A 26,819-nucleotide genomic window follows, 5' to 3' on the forward strand; every position below is an offset into this window, starting at 1 on the left:
AGCTCGGAGGAAATTATTGAAGCAAATATCTGAGCAATCCCTTGGCTCCGGTATTATCTAATGGTGCTTAATTGTTGGTTATAGACTTGGCCAGCTGCTAGTAACAAAACTTGAAACAAAATAAACAAAGAACTCCTCTTAGTCATAATCAAAACTCACTAAGATACATATACACTTGGATTTCACACTTGACCAGATAAAAAGGCTACAGACACAAATATGTAAAACAATCAGTATCCCAAAAGGCGAACTGCTTTGGCTCTGGCAAAAAAATAACCAGATTACTAAGGATCCATGCTGCGAGAATTTGAATACTAAGATAAGTACAATCAACCAAAAGTTTATCAATTTAATAGTAAACGATCTGAATTGGATATCACATCATCATAATGATACTAAAGATTCTAATCATATGATGTCCAAGTTCAGGAAGAGTCATTTCCAAATAAAAAACCATGGGACATACAATGCCTTCAGATTCAGAACTTAAATCAGAATTCTCCACTACAACTACTAAGTTCTCTTAGTTATATGGGGGAAATTTGTCAAGCAGAGATCATGTTTAACATTTTGGTCCACCAGAAGGAGAGTTTTGACTGTTCATTGGAGTCGATTGCTGCATAGGTCCTCCCTGACTTTGGTTCCAGTCCTGTCTTTGAACAGGGTCTCTCCTTTCAACCTGCATTGTTTCACGACGCCTGTCATGCCGTGGCCGAGGTCTGCTCCTAGTTGGTTGCCTCTCAGAATATCTATACTGCGGCCTTGGAATCACTTTCCCATCAACAAATAAGTCACCTGAAAATTCATGTTACATGATCAAAACAACCAATAATTAAAAAAAAAAAAGAAAGAAAGAATGATCAAACAATCAAATTACATGTTGATTATGTCAGGGTCCAAAACTCACCCCCATAGTCCTTGTTGGGAACATCAAGATATGAATCCGGCAGCACCCAAAGAACTCCAGGTAACTCTATTACGGCAGGAAAAATAGCAATAGTTAAGCATATTTTACAACACACAATTATACAGAGTGAATGATGGGCAAATAAATGTGAAACACCAATTCTGATTATATATATATATAGTATGATACTTGTGCCCTAACTCCAAAAGGTATTTAAACATCACAGAAATAATTTGAGAAGTCTTTTAAATACAAACCAATTATGATATCAAAAATGCTTTGCAAATCAGAATTTAACACATGCAAGCAATGAAAACAAATCTAATAAGCTTCGACATTAACGAAAGACAAGAGCTGATGGGAAGAGGAATCAGAAAGAAAGTAGCGGTAAAAACCTACCTTTAACTTTGTAAGAAAGCTCTTCGGAAATGAGGGCGCCAAAACCAGTATATGTAGTAGTGGAAACAGAGTATATCTTCTTCTTAGCCTCTTCCTCACTACATAGTTAGCAGAAAACTCAAAAATCAAAACAGGAGGAAAGAAAAAAGAAGCAAATTAGGCATTGAGATTGAGAAAGAAGGACCTTCCAAGAACTTGAGCTAGCGTTTTGACATAGGCATCAACCATTTGTTGTTCGTAGGGTTTGGGATTCTCGGGGAACTCCATGACGATGAGCCAGTGCTCGTAGTCGCAGCCATCGAGAAGAATAGTCTCCTTGGGCGGACGGTTGCTCCAATTGGGAGAGGGATCGTTCAGCGGCGAGTAACCCGAACCCGACGACTTGGTCCGAACCCGGTGGAGCCTCGCAGTCCGGATAAGGCCAGAAACCGTTTGGCAAAAAACCGATAAAAAAACCGGTCGAACCGACGGTTAATCGATGAACCGAATGAACCGTTCGGTTTTTTTACGGTTTTTCGGTTTGAAAACCCCTTTTAAAACAGCGCCGTTTTTGGCCTTAAAAAAAAAAAAAAAAGCCTAAATCATCTACCCGAAGCCCAGACCCCTCCCCTCCCACCAAAAGTCAACACTCCCACTCATCTCCTCTCATCTCTTTCTCAAAAATTCAAAATTGAAAGAACAGATGGAAACCCTAACAGACTAGCCGCCGCACCCACCACAACCACTGGAACCGCCGCACCCACCGCAACCCCACAACCCCGCGTAACCCACAGACACTGGATCTCCTCTGCTCGAGCGTGCTTTCTCTCTGTTCGCCGGTGTCGCACCGTGGAAGCTCCGTCGTCGTCGCAGGAACTGTGTCGCCGTCGTAGGAAGCTCCGTCACCGTCCTAGGAAGCTGTGTCGCCGTTGTAGGAAGCTCCCTCGCCGTCGCGTGGAAGCTCTGTGGCCGTCACCGTCTCCCCTGTTCAAGCGCTCTCTCTCTCTCTCTGTGTTCGCCGGTGTGGCCGTCTCCTTTGTCGTCGCCGTCACTCCCCTTCCTCCTCGCTGCCGGGAAGCAGTAAGCACTCTGACTCTCTGAGTGTTGATGCAGGTCCCAATCTTCATATTTGCAAATCACTTCACTCGAAAGTTTTTATGAAAATTTTAAGACAAATATGATTACATTTGGCATCAAAATTTTCATTATTTCTAAAATTGTGAATGAGTACATAGTCTCTTATTTTATGAAACTGGAATAATCCTGTTGATTGTTGATTTATGATTCTAGAATGATTTTCTAAAATGATGATGATGTTGTTACTGATATGTTGTTGGCTTGTTGTTGATTTTCCGATGATTACTTATTAGTGATGATTAGTAGCTTTGTTTAATTCTGAATTGGAGTTGGATTTAGTTGAGTTACTGGATTTAATTCTGAGTTGCTGAGTTAATAATTAAAATGTTGATTTTCTGAAATGAGGATGATGTTGTTGCTAATTTTCTGATGATTACTAATTGGTGATAATTAGTTCCTAATTAGTTCCTGTGGGTAGTTGAATTTTGTTAATATTTTTTTGGTGTAGAACATTAGGTGCAATTTTGAATTTTATTAGGTTAGAAAAGATCAAATTTAAATATTTGAAACTATATATTAGATTTTTAATTAATATTTAATTAAATCGGTCGAATTTCGGTCAAATTCCGATCGAACTAGTGAACCAGTAAACCAGTTACTTCACCGGTTCATTGACCAGTTCAGTTCTCCGCAACCTTGATAAAAACTATTTTTTACCAATCCAATACTCCAATAGGCCAAATTTGAACTTTTTTGGCATTGAACCCGCTATTGAAGATAAAAAAAATATTAGATGGCTTCTTATTGGGCCTCCATTACTTTAGTCTTCAAGTTTCAGGTATTCAGGTATTCTTAATTCTTGTATGAACTGAACTATGAACTCTTCACCTAGTTTGGCGCCTGCGCTTCACAGTCACAGCTGGTCTTCACTTCACTTCTCCAGATGTTATGGCTGATATTGATCCCCACACCTTGACCTGCCACGCCTGCGGAAACGTCGGCCTCGTCGACGGCGATGACGGATTTTTCTACTGCAACCGCTGCGGTTCCCGCTCCGAGGATGTTGTCGACACCGCCGTCGACGACAACGATCTCTACAAAAGCGGCGGCGCCTCCGCCGGCATATACCTCGCCAGCCAGCAGCGCTATCGAACTTCAACCGTCGGAATCAAAGCGGAGCCAATCTCCCAGTACGACTCACAATCGGTTCTCCTCCGCAACCTCAGGTTGGACGACGACGACAACCAAACCCCTGGCCGGAGCAACGCCGTCGAGGTGAAGAGAGAGGAGGAGAATTACGCTCCGCTTTTCGGCGATATTCACTCTGTTCCCGAAGATTTTGCTGACGTGGCTGGCTCCAATGTTCTGAGCTTTGAGGATTACCAGAATGAAGTTAGGATGAGGTACGTGTTAGGGTTGCAGATTATGGTTCAGCTTCAGTGTGAGGCGTTGGTTAAGGAGTTCAAGGTTACGCCTTTGATTTGCGGGTTGATGCAGCCAATTTGGTTGAGGTTCGTGTTCGGAACTGGTGTCTTCAATGATGATTGGGCTGATCAAGTTATCCATGACTCTGAGATGCAGCATGAAGAAGGTCCTAACACTATCAATCTTCGCGTCTATTTTGCATCTTTACGCCTCTTTTGTTGCATTGCATCGCATCAATCTTTATTTATTTATTTTAATTTCTGCACATACACTTTTGAATATTACAATTTGATAAAATGATTTAGTCACAAATTTAAGAAGTTTAAGGTAGCAGTACTTGTGGACCGTAGGTGTTTGGCTATTTGCCAATTTAATGGCTCGTGATTTTTCATATATGTTCATGAAGTCACAAACATTGCAGGGTTTAGTTCTGAACGTGCTAATCCATTTCTATATATAGGGAGGGTCAAGATTGAACATGATTTCCGATATTTGGTTTATTTTTGTTTTCTTCCACGGGTGCGTCATTGTGTGTTGGTCTTGAAAGGCTCTAGGCTAAATGCTTTTTGTTAATTACTGGTGAAGTTCAGTGAAACTTGATATTAAGTTAGCTAAAAATTTAATCACCCTAGCATCTTGTGTTTGATTAGTCACAACTCAATTTGGCATTCATTAAGCTTAAAGTTGATTTTTAATTATTGCTATCTTAACAACAGGACGAAAGGATTGGTTATGAAGTTATACACTTAATGTTTAGGATAGTTTCTCCTTTCCATTGCATAGAAAGAACTTTTCTTTCTTTTCTTTTGTTTGAGTCATCTGTTCTTGTAATTCACTGAGTTTATTTCTCCCTTGGTAACTTGGTTTCAGAAGAACCCAAAGATCGTAAGACATGGGCTAAATACAGAGATGAACCCTACAATTTATATGGTCAGCGTGCCGTGATGATATGGTTCAGGGCCTTAAAGAAAAGGATTCCACCATCCTGTACTCTTGCTGTTTCTTTTCTGGCATGTCATGTTGCAAGGGAACCTGTCCTGCCATCTGATTTAATCAAGGGGACACTGGAAGGGAAGATTCCGTATATTTCTGCATTTGTTGAAATTGAAAAGCGTCTTGGACGGCCATCAAGTGCATGCCCTATTAGTTCAAGTGTGATGTTCAAGCCTCAGCGAGTTCTTATGGTGCTGAAACTAGAAACATTTGCTGCATCAATTGCTCAGTTCATAGGCTTGGAGTTACCTCCTGTGAATTTCTTTGGAATAGCACGTCGATATCTTCAGAGATTATCTCTTCCTTCTGAAAAGATTCTTCCTCATGTAAGCCGCATATATGAATGGGCCATGCCTCCAGATTTGTGGTTATCCTTATCCGAAAGACATTTTAAGCTACCTATTCATGTTTGTGTGATGTCAATTCTGGTTGTAGCAATAAGAATGTTGTTTAACATAAATGGTTCGGGAGAATGGGAGAAAAGTTTGTCCAACAAAGGTAATACCAAAGACAATGGTGAGAAGGGTACAGCTTTTTCCTCCTGTGATAGACCTAATTCTAGTGAAGAAGATTCGGATAAAGACAAAATGAAACAACAGGAAAATGAATTAGACACTTCAGGACTTCTCCAACACCTTCAAGCAATATATAATGATCTTGCAGATATCCAAGGTGCTCTTTATTTACCAAGATCAATCTGTTTTTAGCCAATCTTCATGAGTATATATTCTAGTTTCCTCTTATTTCAGCAAAAGTTAAAAGATTAGCTAACACCCAATATTTTATTGACAGAGTATTCAAAAGACCTGTCGACATATCTCAAACACTGTAGGGATGTTATCTTTGCTGGGTCAGAGGCGTCATATGGGAATTACGAAGAAGAAAAGATGATAGAGTACTTATGGAACTTTTATATGAATGAAAAGGTAATTCAACGCTTGATTGAGTTGTACTTTTGGCACACACAAGCTTTAGAATTAAAATATGTCGTAACCTGCACTTTCAACTTCTTTCTTCTTTCCCTTGGTGCATCAAGAGGGGAAGTTTCCCCTGTGGTCATGATCTCTTGTCTTCGGGACATGAGCAATGCCTGTGGACTTCGATTTTTATTCTCACTTATTTTTCATCAAATGCGAATACATTTGTCAACTCATGTCAATCTACCATCTAATGTAAAGTGTTTTGACCTGTTTGTCCTTGCTTGCTAGCTACATTGTGAATAATTCTTTCTAAAATCAATTCTTATTCAATGATATTTTGTATATCAGGATACTAAGCCTTCAGTACATGGAGAACAATCTAACAGGTCTCTTAATCAAACAAGGTCGAGGGATAATGCATCGGTTGGTAGGACATCTCAGAGGGAGAGGACAAGTAAAGAACATTCTAATCAGCCATCTCTTAATGACGCCACCAGCCTTGGAAATCATTTACCTGAAAATGTGGATAAAGATGATGGGGACAATGACAAGGACAATGATTCCTCAAAGAGTTTTAGAGGCCGTGATGAATCAGATTCCAATGCGCACAGTTCAGAAAAACCTCATGTCAAGGAAGCCATTGCACGGATGAAGTTAGACATGGAGGAGAATAGGTTCTACTATATACCACCTATTGTCAAGAAGAAAAGACGACACAATTATCTTCACTATGTGAGGAAGATAGATGAAGGTGCCTTGGAGTATGTTGCTCATGCTGATTACTACATCCTGCTTCGGGCTTGCGCTAGGGTCGCACAAGTTGACGTTCGGATTATGCATATTGGTGTGTTGAAGCTCGAAAGAAGACTTGCTTGGTTAGAGGAACAGATCGACGAATGCTTGCAGTTGAAACCAGAGAAAATTTCGTGCAAGTTCTGCAGTGATGCGGCCCCTGAAAATGAATCTGATGATGTACCTGGGCTGTCAGATTTGGATATTTGAGAATTATTTTTCCTTGTTATAGTTTAAAAATCAATGCTTCGTACACATTTTGATGGTTTCAACATAACAGGTTAAGATGGAAGTTTATTATGAATATCAAGGATCAATGTAGTCATGTAGATAAACTTTATGACCAACTTTATACTTAAAAAAAGATGTCAAACTCGAGAGAGAGTACTATTCTCAGTATTTTAGTTAATATATAAATTTTCAAAAAACAGATCTAACAGGAACTTATCATAATGCAAACTGTTTGGTTATAGCTGCCTCTGAATCGAATGCAAGAGAGCGAAAGCAAATAGAGCAGTGAGGGAGAAAGAAGGAGGAATGAGGCAATGGCGGTAATGGAGGCCACTGTGGATGCTAGATCTGCCACTGAAGAAGAAAGTCGTTCGAGAGAGGGGAGCTTCCAACGAGGCATATGCTACTCTGTTGTACGGTGAGGAATCCTTATAATCCAGTCGGTGAATGACAGCTTCAAGTTCCACTCCTCCATGGTAGGAAGTCAATTAAAACTCTTCATTCTTTTCAATTTTTTGGTATAAATTTTTATTATAATCTATATTTCATCTTTTTAATTTTTAATGAGTACAGTTATGTGTTTGGGTCAGATATTGTAGATTCAAGAACCAGTTTGGAGTTTTATGTGAAGGTCACCATTATGCCAGATTTAAGAAACAGATTTACACGAAAGTCACCATTATGGACTGGGATTCGGGATTTGTTCAAGTAAGTTGAAGAGTGCTTCTTTTTAAATTATTACCAGCAGCTAATGACGATGTTGCTTAGAATTCTATTATCTACAAAGTTGTGTATTTGAAAATTTATATGAAATAAATTTCCTCTGCTAAATGTAACGAGTCATGATAAAATAGATATTTGTAAATAAATTTTAATTAATATATAAATTTTCATAAAACAGATCTATCAGTAACTTATCATAATGCAAACTGTTTGGTTATAGCCGCCTCTGAATCGAATGCGAGCGAAAGCAAATAGAGCAGTAAGGGAGAAAGAAGGAGGTTAGATTGAGAAAGAAAGGAGGAATGAGTCAATGACATATGCTACTCTGTTGTACGGTAAGGAATTTTTTCTTGGGAAATTGATTTGCAACAGTAGATCCAAGAAGGACATGTTTGTTGTGATCTCGGATGGAGTCTCTGATTGCCTGCAACCTCCCCCAGGTAACACTATCCCTTATAATTTCCTTTTATTGCGTTTTGCATTTATGCTGTTATTATAGGAAGGTAAACATTGCTGCCCAAGATGGTTGAGAATGATGCTATAAATTGAAATTTTGACATTAAATCTCTGCACTTTATACCTCATTTGACATGATCGATAATATTTTTATCAAGTCCAAATATATATCATCTTAGAGTTTAATTTAACATTATTTGGACCTTCTCAATTATACCGGTACTTTAATCACAGGTTGAAAGCAATCTTTTTTCTCATTCAGAATTTTCTTGGTTCCTTTGAAAGAAGTGGTTAGTTTAGTAATTCCATCTATTAGTAACAATCTAGAAGAATTGATTTTCAATAATTGGAATATGCAAAATAAATCTTTTATTTTGGTTTCTAATTGAAATGAGTGGTTGTGTTCTTAGTCCAATATAAGATAAGGTATCTACTGCATTTTATGCATTCAATATAATATTTTCTTTTGTGGTTTCTACAAAATTTTCTATTACTAGACATGCTTTGGGCCTAAGATAAGGAAGTTATTTTACAGCTGCAAGAGCAATAGATGTTCTGAATTTCACTCCACTGAATAACAAACCCATTAAGAAAAAGAAAGAAATACTAGACAAGTTCTGTGAGAATCCCTTTTACTTGAAAATTCTCAAGGAACATGTACTGAATTAGTGCTGTGTATGCACCACCATGTAAACACGGCTTCTCTGTTCCTTTACTGTTCCAGTATAATAGTATTGTTCTTGCTGATTCTACCTTGCTTTGGACTATTTTTTTTCTTAGCCCTCACATGCTTTTTTTCCAGGGATTAATTAATGTGAATTATGAATCAGAAGTGGAACACGAATTTATTTCTATATTTCGGAAGGGATGGAGAGGTACAAAGTAACTTAATTTTGTCTTCCCATTTCTAGGACTTAAGAAGCTGTTCATTTATGTTCATCTTCCGAGTATTACTTGAAATTAACATTTTTCTTTGTTTTCCAATAATCCAGGTCCTTATGTTGCTGTTTCTCTGGATAGGGTTGTGGATGTTGATAGAAATCTAGGAGATGAAAAGTTGGTTACTGATGGATTTCAAGAACCCATAGACATGTTAGAATCACTGACATTAGATTTTGAGGCCAGTGAATTTGAGCAATAGGTAATGTTTACATTCTATAATGATTGAAACTAGATATTCTTGAAATGTGCTGAACTGGTTTAATTTAACTAGATATTCTTAAAATTTATTGAATCCGTTTCCAGGAGGGAGCACAATGCATAAACTTTACTTAGCTCTAAAATTTTGGTTAATCTACAATAAAATAATTGTTTTTTTTTTTTTTTTTTTGCTTTCAAATGATTGCATGCATATTTTGGTTGATCTACAATAATCCGTTTCCTTTTTGTTGTTGGATAGCTTACCGGGTTTGTCTTCTATTAACTATATTGCTAATTTTTTTTTGTCTATTTTCGCAACTTATTTCATTTCTTAAAGAACATCCGAGGTGGTGATTGTCTCTCATGGAGTCTTTGATTATGCCAACAATGTCCTCCAGGTAACACTATCCTTTATAATTTCTTTTTGTGGCCATTTGCATTTATGTTGTTATTAGAGGAATGAAAAGATTGCTGTCTAGGATGGTGGATATTGATTCTATATAATGAAATTGACATTAAATTTCTACATTTTATGTCTCATTTGATATGATTGATAACACTTTTATCCAGTTCAATATTATATTTAATGTTATATAGACCTTTTCAATTTTGTCGGTACTTCCATCCTCATCATCATAGAGTTCATGAGGAAGCTCAATAATATTTATTTGGGTTTGATGCCTGTAATCAGCAATCCTTAATCTATAACATATAGAGGAGAAAGAATAAACATTTGTGTGTTATATCCATTTCATTTTAATTAATTGGATCTAACACTAAAATATATTTGTGTTCTAAATTTGCACCCACCATCTCATTGTTGGGGATTCTTTCATTTGGCATGTTAAACCTCTCATACTAACACTTCACATATGCCAATATAAATTTTCTCGAAAGATGTTTCGAGGTCTTAATTTATCAGCTAGAATTGATTTCAGTAAAAAAGATTTGGTTTTGGAAATTCTACAAGAGATAATTTTAGAGCAATGAAGATCATCAAGTAATGCAAAATAAATTCTTTGTTTCTTTTGTTTAGGTATATGATAATGCAGATTACAATGTTAAAGTATTTGATTATCATATTTTGAAGGTTTATGGGATTTTTGTAAAAATTTTAATGAATATGGAGCAGTTTGTTTTTTATCCGAAACTTAATCATGTGATACTTTCATGAGATGGTTTAAAACAAACCAAACCATGGAGCAGTTTCTTGGACTATTAGGAGTCTAACAGCAATAGCAGAAAGTTGGAGATGCTACTGCTCTTGAAGTTAGAGTTGCTTCTCTTGAAAATGCTACCCCTCTTGAAGTTGGGTGTTTTTTTATAATTTAAAAAAGTTTGGTAAAAGCTATTTATAACATCAATGGTTTTTCTCAGAGGCTATAGTTTTTCTTTTCCTAAACATAAAATGTTGTTCAGTGGTGTATGCATATCTTAAGTTCAGGAGTTGTTTCATAAAATGCTGGAGTAAAACAGCATCACACTTAAAATAAGCATAGTCATTGTTGTCTGTTGACATCCTATGTAATTTAGTAGCTTTGACTTTTATAGATTTTTTTTTGTTACTACAAATTTCGATTTGCTTTTAGTTCTGCTAAGTAATTTGAAAACTTGATTTCTTTTTTAAGGAACAACTTCTCTGACAAAGCTCAAGGTGTGAAATCTGTTGCAATGTGCTCCGGCTGAAGTTGCACCTGCCAAAGCGGTATGAATGATTCATCTCCCTTAATCGCTATTTTTTCATCGTTTTTTATGTTTAAATTAGATCATTTTTGTCTCTTCTTTAATTTGTTCAGTTTAATTCTTGGATGGCACTCTAAAATTTAACTAAGTTTATATGTATTTAAATAATTTTGATCTTTCTTTTCCTTCCATAACTAACTTTTGTATATGTTTTTTTTTTTTAGTTTCCTTTAAAAATGAGTTTCATACCATATATAAATATCAAAAACTCAAGGACATATAGATAATGCAAATGGTTAAAGTCATGTATTACATGCAGTATTTTGTGAATATACAGCAATAATACTAATAATAGTTTGTAAATTATCTGCATTGTTATTCAACTTTGTTGACCAGTGATAAATAATTTTACTTCATTAAAACTGTCATTGCAGTGTTTTTTAGTAAGCACAGAAACCAAGTTCATGGTATATAATTATATCACTGGCTTTGTTGCATATTTGGTTCTTCTTAAACTGTGTTTTGTTAGTATTATTGTTATTGTTTGTGTTGAAGCTTGATATGTTTTGTTTTATGTTCCTGGTGGGTTAAGTAGGAGATTACAAAAAGAGATATTTTATTTGACATATGGTTAGATGTAAATTATAGCCTTTTTTTACAAAGGATTTATGTATAATTATTAGTGTTTATCAGTGTAAAAAGAAATAGTCTTCACATGTTAGAGAGCCAATAGCACTTCTGTCTTTGCTGCACTATGAAGGTTTTGAATCGTTACTATTCTGTCATATACTCATGATTTTTGTTTAATTACTCATGTTGCAAATAAAGGAATTTTTTTTGTTTTTAATTGAAATGATTGGCTGTGTTTTTAGTCAAATATAAATTATCTATCACCAATAACCATAGTTTCACCAATTTTTTCCATAGATTCTAATTTTCAGTATTCTTGAATCTTTGAATTAAATTTGAAATTAAGATATTTTAAGGAATTACAATATGAGGGAACCAAAAGCATGAGAAAAATGAGTATTATTAATTTACACGTAATGACCAAAGATAAAGTATGATCATCTATCTATATGTATCTTTTCTTTCTTTTTATTATCAATTACTATCCTTAAAGATCAAGAAAAATGAAGGATATTTGATTGAAAGGTGCTTTATTTCGAATTTCACTATTTAAATATCCTCATGCCAACTTAACATTCCTTATTATATATGATTTATAATGATTTGAATTAATCAATAATCTTGCTATTTACCTTTTTTTTGTGATGTGATGTAATTATCTTTCCTTGAATACTTATATTGGGATCCGCTAAAAATAGTGATGAAAGAAATTAAAGAAACAGTTGCCAAACTTTAATTTTAGTGTGACTATTGAATTTTGATTTTTTAGATATAAAGTACCATGTTTAGAGGCTTATATATGATGCTGCCTTTAGGTTCTAATTGCTTTTGTTTGACCCTGTTGACTTAGAAATGATACTTGAAGCCCATCAAATGTAATAGTTAAGTTCAACACTGTCCTTTAACTATATCATATATCTTTTTGTTCTATCTTTGTTTTAGTAGTTTGAAAAGTTTTCTTTCAAATCTTAATGTTTTTTATGAGATTATCAACCAATGCTCTGAAGGTAAGTGAAAATGATGTGACAGTGATCTTGGAATATGATAATATAGCTGATTGATTCATGACTCATTTTAAATAGAGACAAGATTTAGGACATATTTGTTCGAATTTCAAAAAGTGATATTGGATAGTTTTTAACTCAAGTTATTATGTATTTATCTTTACTTTCAAGCTACAGAATTTACAATATGAATGTCAGAAGTAAATCCCTCTCTTGCTGAGGAGGCACTACAGGAACTCATGAACAAGATAGCCAATCTAAAAACCAAACAAGAAGATTTGAATTTGAAAGTAAAGCGCAGTATAAAATAGAAGAAAATGATATTTTTCGAGCAAATTATTTGTTCTAGGAGATGGATTATGCAAACTTGAGTGTTATTGTTGGAAACAAGGGAACTTAAGTGATAAATTGTGGATTATGCAAAAAATCTAAACGTGGTCAAGTTAGTGTTGCACAAAATATTTTAACATTTAAAAATAATTTGCAATTACTATATGTTTCTTTTTCTTATAGTACTTGCTTGAACTTGTGAGAAATGTAATATCATCATTTTTAGCATAAATTCAGTATTTTAGTTGATGAAAATTTCAAAAAAAAAATTTTAGTTTTAGTTTATAATTAGCATTGTAAAAAGTTGTGAAAGGAGTTGCAATAACTTTTAAGTTTATCGCATACTAAATTTAATTTAGAAATGGAGTTGAAGCAACTAAATAAAATATTTTAGTATGATTAGTTTAGTATAGCTTAAACATAATTCAATATTTCTAAAGCATATGTATTTATTATTTTCTGTAGTCATGCCATAGTAGAAAATTGTCGTAGAGAAATTGTCACAAAAACTATGTGCATGAGGAAACATAATAACAATTTTATTAGCATATAAAAAAAAAACAAATTTGTAGGTCTATATGGGATGAAGAAACAATTTTTATAATAGAAAAAAAAAGGTTTGGATTAAAACATAAATTGATAAACATAATTTTTTATGCATTTTATCTGATTCAAAGTGTAGGTAGGATTAAAAAACAATGACTATTACATCAATACGGTAATTATAAAATAAAAAAAAAGATTAATATATTCATAAACTTTTATATTCACGCATTATGTATTTAAATTTGTCATGAGGTTTGTTAATTTTTTGGAAGGGAAGAACCTTTCTTCGTATCTATTTAAGAGGGTGTGGTTGCTTTTGGGAACAAAGATGATTGAAGAAGTAAAATTTTTTTATTTTTTTGTTAAAAATTAAATGCAGAATGTAATAGTATATTCCTTAACTTACAAACTGTTATTGAATATGTATATAAAAATTTATTTATGTTTTTGATATGAAAAAAATTACCCAGCACATAAACAAGATAACATAGTTGATATATATACATTAGATTATAAATTAAGTCTGTTGTAAAATTTTTAATTAGGTCCTTATATTTTTTTTTTTAATTTGGTCTTTGCACAATTTTTTTTCAATTAGGTCTCTTTTAATAGTAATTAGTTTAATTGTATAGGATCCAACTAAAAAAATTGGTGCAGCAATCCAAATAAGAAAAAAATATAAAGATCCAATTAAAAAAAATTGATGCAGAGACTTAATTAAAAAGAAAAAAATATAAAAATTTAATTAAAAATTTTACAAAATTATAGAGACTAACAAAATAATTAAACTAAATATATATTAATACTTTTATAAATAAATTATACATAAATACAATAAAATAGATTATGTACATAACCCGGGCATAGCCCGGGCTTTACACTAGTTATGATTTCATCACATAGATGTTGGTAACTAGAACAAAATACTAAATGAGAATATTATGATAAAGTTATGGATCATAAACAGTGGGAATCAAACACAAGGCATGTTTTCTTCCAATTGCCAAGCCAGCGAGTTCAGTCATGTCCACATCATCAGGCTTCATCCTATTGGGGAGTTGCCAATTGAAATGGTAAAGTAAGAGAGCCAAAGGAAGTGTAACGCTGGCCAACACCAAAAGTCATGCCAGGGCATATTCTTCTTCCTGCCCCAAATGGTAAATACTCAAAATTATTCCCTTTGAAGTCCAAAGAACTTTCTTCAAATCTCTCAGGTATAAAACTCTCAGAGTCATGCCAGTATTGGTGATCTCTTGCAATTGCCCACACATTAACCATCACTCTTGTTTTTATTGGTATAGCATAGCCATGAATGTTGGTTGCTTCGGTGCATTCTCTAGGGATCAACAATGGAGTTGGTGAGTGTAACCTGTATGGTTGTATTGACTGATTTGATTCTTACATAGGTGCTATTAATTTGGTATAGTTAGTTGAATTTAGTTTTTAATTAGGCTGTAAATCATCAATTCACTGATTTATTGTTACTGGTTCAAATTTTCGGAATTTCGATTCATCGATGGGGTAGAATCAGAGGTCGCTGATCTACGCTTTCGTTTCTCGCGGGACCGTGATTCTTGCCGAGTACACTGAATTTTCAGGGAACTTCAACTCCATCGCTTTCCAGTGCCTTCAGAAGCTACCCGCTACCAACAACAAGTTCACCTACAACTGCGATAATCACGCCTTCAATTACCTTGTTGACAATGGATACAGTATGTTTTTGCACTTTCTTTGCTTTGTGTTTGTGTTGCTATGCGTCATACAGAGATTATTATTTCAGATTCTTGTTATTGATTTTGGATTTGATGATGATTATAAGATATGAGATGTGTGATCTTGTTGCTTTCGATTGTTGTCACTCTGAATGAAATGAATATTTTGTTGTTAGATTTACGATAGGGTTTAAAGAGATTCTTCCTTTAATTATTTGGGTTGACAAAGTGGCCCAACGGCCCAAGGGTCCAAGAGAACAAAAAGAGGAATACAAAAAAACGTCACCCCATCCTTAGGCTGGAGCAAGGAACAGCAACATCCGCGGTGTCATGGATCAGGTTACTGGAGGCAAATGGCGTACTGGAACGGCCGGCGCATCCTAGCATCTACGCTCTCACGGGCTCTCTCTTCGTCTTCCTCTGCACCTGCAACTGTTTCTCGATCTCGTTCTCGCTTGCCTTTTGCTCTGTGTGCCGCCAAATGTCTGTTTGTATTTGTATTGCCCCCAAAGGTGTTGCTGCGATGTGTCGATGTTGCATGGGAGGGACACCTTTGGTTGTTTCTTGGAAAAATTTGAAAAGAATAGCTTTCTTTGGTTTCATTGTTGTTATCCGACCTATTTTGTATGATGTCCGAGTTCTTTTTGGTGATACATCTTTCACTTTGCCTTTTTAGGGGTAGACTTTATGTCTCGTTTGACTGTTTTCAGCATGTCGACTAAGGTTCCTTCTAGTATTTTAGCCTGGGTAGATACCAATGTCTTGTCTTGTGTTCTTGCAGTGGATAGGGAGTACTACGAGGCTTACCGTAGACATCATAGGATTTGTGAGAATAGGGAGGATGAGAAAAATTATAAACTGGTAGCCCTCGATTCTGAGGAGAGGGTTTGTTTTCCACCTTTAGATAGGTTGGAGCGTCCTTTCTTTTATGCTTATGATTGCTTTTTTACCAAGCTAGGCACATCCTTTCTTTTTACTGACTTTGAGACCGACTTCCTCTGGTCTTGTAATGTGGCCTCTTCTCAGCTTCATCCAAACTCTTGAGCTTTTCTAAAAAATTTTCAGCTTCTATGTCGAGAGCTGGATGTCCCACCTTCCACTGAACTCTTTCTTTACTTGTTTGTTTTGACCAAGCCCGGGATGCTAAAAGGGAAGGCCTCTTGGTTTTCCTTCTGTGCCGTTCAGGACAGGAATGGGTTTTCTATTTTTGATGAGTCTTTCCATGATTTTAAAAATACTTTTTTTAAGGTCTGAGCTGTGGAGGGTGCCTAACCTTTCTTTTTGGATGAAAATGACGAGCCAACCTTTTCCCTATTCTGGAAAAAGCACCTTGTAGTAATCAAGTACACCATAGATAGTTTAAACGAGGTTGAAAAAGCCTTCATGGACGTGTTACACGAGTGTTGGGGCCGGGCTCCTCACTTGGACACAAAGAGGTTTTTAGGGGACCCTAGTCAACTTTGTTCCGAGTTAGGTAATTTTCCGACCTTTAACTTTTATAATTCTTTTTGAGCTGCCTTTTGCTGTTCCTGACGTGTTTCTTTCTTGCAGAAACTATGGCTTCCAAAACCTCGTCTATGAAGTACCTTTGCAAAACAAAAAGGAGGTGGTAGCTCAGAGTCTTCAGGGCCAAGAAATAGAGGGTGCTTCCTCTCGACCTTCTCCCCAGAAATCAGGTTCTGGCGCTGCTGCTTAGAGGAAGGTTATCCTTACTCTGGTTGTTTGCTTAGTTTCTCCCGACCTGACCTTGGAGAGTTTGGGAACTCCATCGCCTCAGGGACCTCCTCCTAAAAAATAGAAGACCTTCAGGGGGTCTAGTATTAATGATATAGAGTTCGACGGGTATTCCTGGAGTGAAAAGAATATCCTTCCTTACAGCCAGATAGCCATGGATGATGTGTCCATTCAGCATCATGTTCACCATATGACTAGTAACTGTATTCGTATGGTGGGGGTGAATGCTTCTCTGGCTAAGGCTCTAAAAAAGACCCTTGTTCACGCTACTCAGGAATTCCTTGACTCTGCCTGGGTTGAGGTGGAGAGAGTGAATGGTTTGAAGTCAGAGTTGGAGGAGGAGAATGCCAAGTTGAAGTCGGAGCTAGAGTAGGCCTGTTCTCGAGCGGTGAAGGCTGAGGCCACGACGTTATTAGCAGAGGAGATGAAGAAGAAATTCAAAGAGAGCTATTTGCAAACTTACAGAGAGTTGATGTGCACTGGGGAGGAATTAAAGACGGCCCGAGATGATCATGCCGACCTTCAAGAGCATGTGGTTGGGGGGATGAATGAGATGTATGAGAACTTAAAAGCGCAAGTTTGGATTGTTGCCCCCGACCTAGATCATTCATTATTTAGCACGGATAATATTGTTGTAGATGGGAAGATTGTGCCTGCTTTTGAGGATGAAGAGGAACCTGTGCCCGATCCGAAGGTTCAGACCGTTCGGGTCTCCCCTACTCCCGAGGTCCAACCCAAGGTCGTTAATGTAGAGAGTTTTTCTTCTTCCGAGACTATCCCGATAGTACTGGTCTCTATGGTTCTCCCGACTCCTTCTGTTCTGGGAACGGATGTTGCCACGGGCGAAGGGCTCAACTCGCTTTTTGGTGAGAAGCCTTAGACTCCTTTTTTAGATGTAGGAAAGGACCCGACATGTAGGGCTTATGACATTTAATTTTTTTTCAATAGTTGGTTGCTTTCTTAAACACTTTTACTCTTTATTTTTAGTTTCTTCTACAACTTTATGAAGTAATGTTTAAAGTTATTCTCTTTATATCTCAGAAAATTTTTTCTGTATTTGGAATGACGTTGTGCCTTTGTAGTTGAACATAGTTTGCTTTGACTTTCGGTTCTTTAGTAAATTATAAGTTATTAGTTTCCTTTCATGGTTCCGACTTCGAGTAGTCAGCCCTTATTAAGTTCCTTTTACAGCTTGTTTTTTGTCCGATCTCGTTGAGTTTGCTTTGTACAAGTTGTTTATATAACTTCTTACATTAATTTGTACCTCGTCGCTTCATCTTGCCGACTGTTTTTAGGTCGGGTAATAATTTTTATGGTTTACCGAGCTTAAATTAATGTGTTCTAGATAGAAAACTTTTTGGAGAAAGAAATAAGAATTTTCATTAGTAATTAAGAAATTCTTTTACAGAAATCTACGTGCTAGGGGATTGAGTACTCCTAGCCCTTGTGCTGGTGCCTCATTAAAAAACGCTAAAATTGGAGAAAAAGAGTACACCTCTGCACAAGGTTTGCTTTTCTAGCTATGGCATGTCCTTAGGTTACATGTGTGCCAAGACCTCAAGAGCTCCCGCCCTTGGGTGTCGGACACTTTATAGTAACATTTGTCTAAGACCTCTACTATCTTGTAAGGTCGTTTCCAATTAGCATCTAGCTTCCCTTCTTCTGACATTTGTACCTCGATGTCATTTCGGATCAGGATGAGATTGTTGGTGGAGAAGCTCCTTTTGACTACCTTTTGGTTGTATCTTAGAGCCATCCTTTGTTTAGAGCTTCTTCCTTAATCCGAGCTCTTTCTCGGACTTTTAGAAGGAGGTCGAGCTCTTCTTTTTGTGCCTGGATGTTGGCTTTTTCATTGTAGAATACTACTCTAGGTGACTCTACGGTTACTTCTATTGGAATTATGGCCTCCATTTTGTAAGCAAGTCAGAAGGGTGATTCCCCTGTCGTGGAGTGTGGGGTAGTTCGATATACCCACAAGACTTGAGGGAACTCGTCTACCCAAGCCCCTTTCGCGTCTTCTAGTCAGCGCTTTAACCCGGCCAGTATGACTTTGTTGACTGATTAGTACGTACTTTGATAGTATGAGCCTGAAAGTAAGGTCGGAGTCTTCAAGATGTGAGGATAAGGGCAAAGGCAAACTTCTCTATCGTTTGATAGTTTAACTCTGCCCTTTGTAAGGCTTTGTTGATAAAATAGATAAGTTGTTGCCCCTTCTTTTCTTCCCGAACCAGAGTAGAGGCTATGGCCTGGCTTGCCACAGCCAGGTATAGCACGAGTTCTTCTCCCTTTACTAGCTAGGTGAGTATTGGGGGTTGTCCCATAAATGTCTTGAGGTCCTGAAAGGCTTTTTTGCATTCTGGGGTCCACTCAAATTGTTTTCCTTTTCTTAGGATTGAGTATAAGGAAAGTGATTCCAAGGCTGATCCGGCTAGGAATCTGGACAGGGCTACTAACCTTCCATTTAGTTGCTGGACCTCTTTGACACAAGTCGAGTTTTTCTTACTGAGTATAGCTTGACATTTGTCTGGGTTTGTTTCTATGTCTCTTTGGGTCAGCATGAATACCGAGAATTTTTTGACTTCTACCACGAAGGTGCATTTAGAGGCGTTCAACCTCATTCCCTGCTCCCTTATGGTAGAGAACACTTTGCCGAGGTCGAGAAATAATGTCACGTCCTTTTTGGTTTTGACAAGCATGTCGTCTATGTATACCTCCATGAGTTTTCCCAAGAAGAGAATACTTTGTTTATTAAACGCTGGTATGTAGTCCTTGCGTTCTGTAGTCCAAAAGGCATTACTAGTAGCAGTAGTTGGCTTTTGAAATTATGAACGAGGTCTTTTCTTGGTCCGGTTTGTACATCAGGATTTGGTTGTATCCCGAGTAAGCGTCCATGAAGGACAAGTATTGGTAGTTTGAGGCAGAGTCGACCAAAGTGTCAATGCTTGGGAGAGTATAGGGATCCTTAGGACAAGATTTATTGAGGTCAGTGTAGTACACACACATCTTCCACTTCCCATTTTATATTTTTACCAAAACGACGTTAGCTAGCCGCAATGGATATTTAACTTCCCGTATGAACCCTGCTTCTAACAAGGCCTGTACCTGCTCCTCCACGACCTGCGTCCTCTCTGGCCCGAGCTTCTGACATCTTTGTTGGACAAGTCGGTAATCCGGGTGTACTGCGAGCTTGTGGGACATTAGATAGGGGCCGGCTGGTTGGGGGCGCTGTTCCTCCCGGTGGCAGATTCCTCCTAATTCAATTATGTTGACTTCTTTACTTCCGCAACCGCCCTTTAGGTTAAGGCTTTCATTGTAGCACTTACGTGCCAGCTTTTGATCTCCTTTAATCATGACGATTCCTTCTGTGGTAGGAAACTTCATGCAGAGGTGAGGTGTGGAGACGACGGCTGCCAGCCGCTTTAGAGTTGTCCAACCTATTAAAGCATTATACGCCGAGCTGACATCGACTAAAATATAATCAATGCTTAATGTCTTTGACTATCACCCTTCCCAAAAGTAGTGTATAAGGAGATGTACTCGAGGGTTTGGATTGGTGTGTCCCCCAGCCCAAATAGGTTGTCTAGGTAGGCCTTTAAATCCTTTTCTTCCGACCCAAGCTTATCGAAAGCAGATTTGAATAGGATATTTGCCGAGCTACCTTGGTTTATTAGGGTTTTGCGGAGGTTGGCGTTTGCCAGGATCATCGTTATCACCACGGGGTCATCATGTCCAGATGTTATTCCTTCGACGTCTTCTTTGGTAAATAAGATAGTAGGCAAGTCGGATAGTTTAGCTCCCTTCCCGACTTGGTACACCTCCTTGAGGTGCCTTTTCTGTGATGATTTCGACATCCCTCCCCCAGCGAATCTCCCATTGATCATGTGTACGTGTCGTTCCGGGGTTTGAGGTAGATGCTCTCGTTGTCCTTCCTTTTCCTCTCTCCTTCTCTTCTTTGGGTCACCCAACCTGTTATCTAGGTACCTGTCTAACCGGCCTTCTCTGACCAACTTTTCTATAATATTCTTCAAGTTATAGCATTCGTTGGTGCAGTGTTCATAGAGCTTGTGGTAGTCATGGTATTCTGTCCGGCTTCCTCCCTTTTGTGTTTGATCGGATAAGGGGGAGGAAGTTTCTCGGTGTGGCATACTTTTTGGTAGACATCCACTAGGGAGACTCTAAGGGGGGTATAATTGTGGTACTTACAAGGCTTTTCTATATTTTATTCCTCCTTCTTTTTAGGTTCCTTCTCCTTCTCCCGGGCTTGGTAGGGTAGATTTGGCCAAGGAAAAGGTTTTTTGAGTCGGGAATTCTCCTCTATGTTGATGTATTTCTCTGCCCTTTCTCGAACTTTGTTTAGGGAATCCGGGTGTTGCTTGGATATTGATTGGGAGAAGGGTCCCACTTTGAGGCCGTTGACTAGTCCTATGATCACGAGTTTAGTGGATAGGCTCTGGATCTCCAAGCACGCTTTGTTGAACTTTTCCATGTAGTCTCGGAGGGTTTCTCTGACCTCTTATTTTATTCCTAACAAGCTCGGTGCGTGTTTCGCTTTATCCTTCTGGATGGAGAATCTGGTCAGGAATTTCCAGGATAGGTCGTTGAATCTAGTTACCGACTTAGGGGGTAACGTGTCGAACCATTTCATGGCCACTTTGGTCAGAGTAGTTGGGAATGCTTTGCAGCGGGTGGCATCAAAGACATCAGCCAGGTACATCCTGCTTTTGAATTTGCTAAGGTGGTGCCTAGGGTTGGTCGTTTTGTCGTAGAGGTCCATGTCGGGGATTTTAAAGTTACTGGGTAATTTGACCCACATGATCTCTTCCGAGAATGGTCTTCTTCTTCAGGTTGTCTTCCCGACTTGTTCGATTAGTTCGGTTTCAAAGATCGGTTTCCAACTTCAGGAGCTTTTCCTTTAATTCCCTCCGTCGCCTTACTTCTCTCTGTAGCTCTCGTTTGGCCTCTCGATGTCGCCCAGCCTGGTTTTCGAGTTGCTCTAGCCAATCTTGCTAGCCTCGGACGCGACCGAGTATTTCTGCTATTTGCGGGGGTTCTTCTTCTTCGGGGTGACAGACTTCCAAATGAATCCGCCTTGGCTATGGGATGGCGGATGACCCTTCCCCATGAGGACCATGTGTCTGGTGTGGCGGAGGTAGTATAATGGCGTTGCCCCCAGGTTAGGGTTCAGCTTCAGATTCAGGCGCCGTATGGCCATCTTCATGCTGGTGGTCCGCCATTATCAAAAGGTGAATTCCAAGTATCCGGCAACGGCGCTAATGGTTCAAGAATTACTTGAAACGTTGATTTGGACATGAATGTAAGGTCCAGATCCCTTTATATTAGAGGTGTTTGCGGTGCGATTTGGATCGGTTTTGAGTAAAAAATGTAACAGCCCAGACCACCCGCTAGCACGATATTGTCCGCTTTGGCACACAAGGCCTCACGGTTTTGCCTTTGACGATAGGGATGCTAGCCGAAATCTCCCACACTCACTCGTCAAAACGCGTCATGCTAGGGAGAGGTATCCACACCCTTATAAGGCATGCTTCATTCCCCTCCCCAACCGATGTGGGCCTTACAATCCACCCCCTAAGGGAGCCCAGCGCCCTCGCTGGCACATCAATCCGGGTTTTGGCTCTGATACCATCTGTAACAGGCCAGACCACCCGCTAGTACGATATTGTTCGCTTTGGCACACAAGGCTTCACGGTTTTGTCTTTGACGATAGGGATGCTAGCCGAAGTCCCCCACACTCACTCGTCAAAACGCGTCATGCTAGGGAGAGTTATCCACACCCTTATAAGGCATGCTTCGTTTTCCTCCCCAACCGATGTGGGCCTTACATAAGGTCCAGATCCCTTTAGATGGCAGCGTCTGACTTGTTTGGTGTCGAGGTGTCGCTTGTTCGAATTTCTCGTGAGGAGGTGAGAGGTGGTACTTGCAAGAGACTCCGATGCTTAAGTGATGTTGTGAGTGCTCTCGATACTTTAACTCCCTTCTTTCATCGTTGACTAAGGCTTTAATTTGATATTTCCAATCTACAAATCCTTCTTGGTTTACTTCCTTTACCAGAGTGTTTTGGGATTCGGTTCTGAGGATTATCAACCAGCTTGATGACGAGAGAAAATCCAATAAGTTGTTTTGTGGATTTTGTTAAATGAAAGTCCCACACTCGTATTCAGCTGTATCTAATCTGAGTTTAATAGATGTTTAGCCTTTAGGCGAAGATAAATACTTTCGGATAGCAATAATTCCGAAAGAAGACAGGCGTGGTACCATCTAATGCTCAAGTCAATTGTCGTCCAAGAAGTATAACTATTAGAAAAAATAAATATAGTTTGGTGCAAATGTTCCAACTTGTATTTATAATATGGTGAATTATATGGTAAAAATATAAGTTTATAGATTTTTTTTAATAGAATGAAAGAGAGATTAATAAAGGTAGGACTCATATTTTGAATAATAATAAAATAATAAAAAATAACTATAAAAAAATTATATTCTTTCTTTATACCACTCCAATTTGTACAGTAAAGTGTCCCTTTATAATATATTTAGGAAAATATAGAAAGAATCTCTAGAAAATTTATAATGAATTTGGTGAATTTTATTAAAGACGTGATCTGAATTGGGTATATTGTGTCCCTAGAAAGGGATGCACTTGGAAAACCACAAGAACCATATATCGAGTCATCTAGAAAAAAAATTTACAATTCAAATTATTTTATAGGGTAAAGAATATTTTATATCTTTAAAATTTATAAAAAAATTTAAAAATTTTCTCAAATTTTATTAGTTTAAATTTTTTTCAAAAAATTTTCGCTTTACATCCAATAAACCATTGATAGCTAAATTTAAAAAAAAATTAAGACCAATTTCACATACTTTGCATATCTGTATTATTTTCAAAAATTCTAAATCTATGATTTAAAAGAATCATAAATAAAGGAGAAAAGAATTGTATATAAAATCTCACGCGTAAGGGAAATGCATTAATTGAATTATGTTATTAGAACCTCCTTGTCCTAATTGAACTTTTACATATCATTCCCAATATATATTTATGTATATCAATAGATTCATGCTGGATCCAACATTGCTAAAAGGCAATATGAAAGGAAGAAACTTTATTAATTTGAATCTAAATCAAATCATCAACGTAATGAGACTAATTTTTACATAGATTTTGAAGACCTAAATCCAAAATTACAAACCTTAACAGATTATTTTTCAATTATCCAATATTAATAATAATCATAGAAGATTTTGATACCAGTTATTAAAAGTCTTTTGAATTTCTTAATACTGAGATCATTAAAATTAAAAAAGATATCTAAAAGACAAAAGCATACTTAGATCTATTAGTACGGCTGAAGAGCTTGTAGCTCTTGATTTTGATTTATTGTTCTTGATCGAATCATTTGGTCTTGCTCAATGAGAATTTATAGAATCCTTGTTAAAGTTGAAAACGCCGTCCTTATCGGCCTCATTGCCACAGCTACTTCTATAATGTGAAGAAATCGTCATCAACATTAAGAGGAAGCAGGAAGTTCCATACTAATCTTGCAAATAGGCACTCTCGAAGGACATGCATGGAAGTTTCATCATTCATGTGTCATCTCGAATAGTCTAAGCTAGAAGTTAAATGTCTTTTCCTCCTCTCCGCATTAGTAAGGATAACGTCATTAGCCACTAGCCAGAGAAAAGCGCGAATACGTTTCAGGCCTTTCCAATTCCACACTATCTTGAAAATACCAAGGATCATCATCAAACGAGAGGTAAGTTATCTTCAAACTAAAGGCTCTGTTAAAAGAAGGCGCTCAAGCTATTTGATCATTGTCTTTCCATGGAGAAGGAGGTGTTACAGCAAGAATCCTCTTAACAACCTCTTTTGGCAGCCACTCCTTTAACTTCCCTTCATCCCAGCCACCTGAAACAGCAAGGAAATCATTCAGTTGAATGAGAGATTCAAAATGCACTACAAGAAAAAAGGCTTGTCGGCACATTTTTTTTTTGCCAGTGATCAATGGTCACGCTTTTGCGAGGGTGGCCACTGATTTGTGATTTAGCCACGCTTTTTTTTGTCATGCTTGAAAAGTGTGACCATAGAAGAAAATCGGCACGCTTTTACGAGAGTAGCCACTTATTTAAAATTTGGCCACGCTTTTTTATTGCCATGCTTGAAAAGTGTGGCCATAGAGAAAAATTGGCATGCTTTTACGAGGGTGGCCATTTATTTGAAATTTGGCCACCCTTTTTTTTGTCACGCTTAAAAAGCGTGGCCATAAAGAAAAACCGGCACGCTTTAAAAGCGTGGCTATACTGTGTTTATTTTAGCACCGTAAAACAACGTGCCGATAGAGTTCCCTCCCCTAAAATTTAGTTTTCCACTTATTTTTTTCCACACTTAACTTTTTCTTCCTATGTTTTCAAATTTTAACCCTAAAAATAATAACAACAACACACTACTTTCTTATTGTTACCAAATTCACTTTCAAACCCTAAACCGCGCCGCCAGCTTCATCTTCACTCTCGAACCCTTAGCTTCCTTCGTCGTTCATCGTTCGGCTTTATCGCACCTAGCAGCCTTCATCGCCATCATCGTCATCTTCATCATTGCCCTTTATCGCACCCAGCAGCCTTCATCGCCATCATCGTCATCTTCATCACTGCCCTTCATCGCACCCAGCCTTCACAGCCTTCATCGCCGTCATCATCATCCTCATCGTTCATTACAGTGGTCTTCCTCGAGCTTGCCGTTGCGGTCACCGTCAATAGTCGTTGTCTTCCTCGACGCTGCTTTGAAAGGGTTTTGAATGGCTTTTCCTTGAAAGGTTCAGAAAACCCTAACTTCCATCACGCCGCCATCTATCTCACCGTCGCCACCCTTCGCGCTCAAGATCGCAACCAAGTCGCCGTTCCAGAATTGGTTTTAAGTAGAAAATGAATGTATATATGCTTGCATTAAGAGATGAACAAAGAATTATATCTCTGTTCTTTCCTTGTTTAAGTGAATGCTCATTAGCTCAGGAGCTTGTGTTGGAAAATTTACTCGTAATTAATGAGACTGAGCTTATATTTATGCAGTATAATTGAATGGTTTTGCAGGATTCTGGCTAAAGTTGAAAACCTTGCAAGATTCTGGCTAAAGTTGAAAACATTGCTGCTAATTGTAACAAAACTGAGCTTATATTTAAAAAATTGGCTTATTTTCTTAATTTTTCTTTTTCGTTTCCTTGGACATAAGTTGGCTTATTAGTCAAGGCAATCAAGTTTATGTATCTAGCTTACTTGTATATGTTCACTTTTAGTTGCTAGAATTCCTTAGTTATTTTTTCATATTTCAAGTTTTGGCATCCTACCTCGTTAAACTTCATGCAGAATGTAATTAATGGAAATCAGAATCCTGTAATAGCTGTTACCGAAGGATGCCAGGTGAATTTTTTCAGTTGATAGTTTATTTAATGCTTTATTGTCATAATGAGTTCTTCCTTATTCCTTCCTCCAGCTACATGGAACTTCTCGCAAATACCTTGGACCGTGAAAATTGGTCACTGGTTCAATTCCTCATGTCATCTTCTTACAGTGGATATGGCACCTCCAACTTGCAACAAGTAAACAACTAAACTATTCCTGGTTTTACCATTCTTGTGACTGTTGCTCTAGAATATTACATTACAATTTGTAATTCAGTGTAGTACGACTAACGTTTAGCTCAAGGAATTATCTTTTGTAGGTAAAAAATTCACAAATGTTCCAGAAACAATTATGTATGATCTAAGGGAAGGAAGTTTAAGAGGGCTAGAGGAAGGAGGAACAGCAAAGAAAATAGAATTTAAGTTGTATTGTTTCTGTATTTTTTTCAGTTTTTAGTTTTGAAATTCGAACTTGAGATTTATTTTGTATTTGAGTATTAGTATTTTAATGTATAAAACAATTATCACAAAAATTATGTCACTAATTATTGTTTGATTTATCTTGTACTAAAAATTGCATACTATATTTGTAGGTTTGGTAATAAAAAAGGATTGGAAATTTATATTTTGCAGCGGTGAAGGTAAAAATAAGAAAAATGATTTTTTTTTTTAATTTTATAAGGCTATTGCTAGGCTTTTAAAGCGTGGCCGTATCACTGGCTATC

At 37.4% G+C, this 26,819-nt stretch overlaps 2 protein-coding genes across 17 annotated transcripts; one reads left to right on the forward strand and one right to left on the reverse strand.

Annotated features, from left to right (window-relative positions):
• Positions 1 to 244: 244 nt before the first annotated feature.
• LOC130956793 (multiple organellar RNA editing factor 3, mitochondrial-like) lies at positions 245 to 2,412 on the reverse strand. Its single transcript, XM_057883775.1, has 6 exons — positions 2,262 to 2,412; positions 2,023 to 2,161; positions 1,491 to 1,709; positions 1,307 to 1,404; positions 908 to 973; positions 245 to 795 (listed from the first exon to the last, which is right to left on the reverse strand). The coding sequence occupies exons 1-6, from the start codon at positions 2,410 to 2,412 to the stop codon at positions 563 to 565; spliced, it is 906 nt and encodes a 301-aa protein (XP_057739758.1). The 3' UTR covers positions 245 to 562.
• Positions 1,914 to 26,636, forward strand: LOC130955381 (TATA box-binding protein-associated factor RNA polymerase I subunit B). Of its 16 annotated transcripts, XM_057882220.1 has the most exons (16): positions 1,925 to 2,365; positions 3,187 to 3,953; positions 4,658 to 5,452; positions 5,573 to 5,706; positions 6,049 to 7,199; positions 7,314 to 7,431; positions 7,667 to 7,886; positions 8,705 to 8,777; positions 8,895 to 9,043; positions 9,380 to 9,440; positions 10,671 to 10,747; positions 14,203 to 14,449; positions 14,537 to 14,593; positions 14,761 to 14,947; positions 26,187 to 26,292; positions 26,415 to 26,636. In XM_057882220.1, exons 2-5 carry the CDS (start codon positions 3,311 to 3,313, stop codon positions 6,700 to 6,702), a joined length of 2,226 nt encoding a protein of 741 aa, XP_057738203.1. In that variant the 5' UTR covers positions 1,925 to 2,365; positions 3,187 to 3,310; the 3' UTR covers positions 6,703 to 7,199; positions 7,314 to 7,431; positions 7,667 to 7,886; positions 8,705 to 8,777; positions 8,895 to 9,043; positions 9,380 to 9,440; positions 10,671 to 10,747; positions 14,203 to 14,449; positions 14,537 to 14,593; positions 14,761 to 14,947; positions 26,187 to 26,292; positions 26,415 to 26,636. The 16 variants fall into 16 exon arrangements, with proteins under 16 accessions (XP_057738207.1, XP_057738203.1, XP_057738205.1 ...); XM_057882224.1 differs by lacking the exons at positions 26,187 to 26,292; positions 26,415 to 26,636 and having other exon boundaries at positions 1,914 to 2,365; positions 3,187 to 3,208; positions 3,306 to 3,953; positions 14,761 to 15,085; XM_057882222.1 differs by lacking the exons at positions 26,187 to 26,292; positions 26,415 to 26,636 and adding an exon at positions 16,499 to 17,653.
• The last annotated feature ends 183 nt before the right edge of the window (positions 26,637 to 26,819 follow it).

The sequence above is a fragment of the Arachis stenosperma genome, chromosome 10 (genome assembly GCF_014773155.1).
Source record: "Arachis stenosperma cultivar V10309 chromosome 10, arast.V10309.gnm1.PFL2, whole genome shotgun sequence".
Classification (NCBI taxonomy): Eukaryota; Viridiplantae; Streptophyta; class Magnoliopsida; order Fabales; family Fabaceae; genus Arachis; species Arachis stenosperma.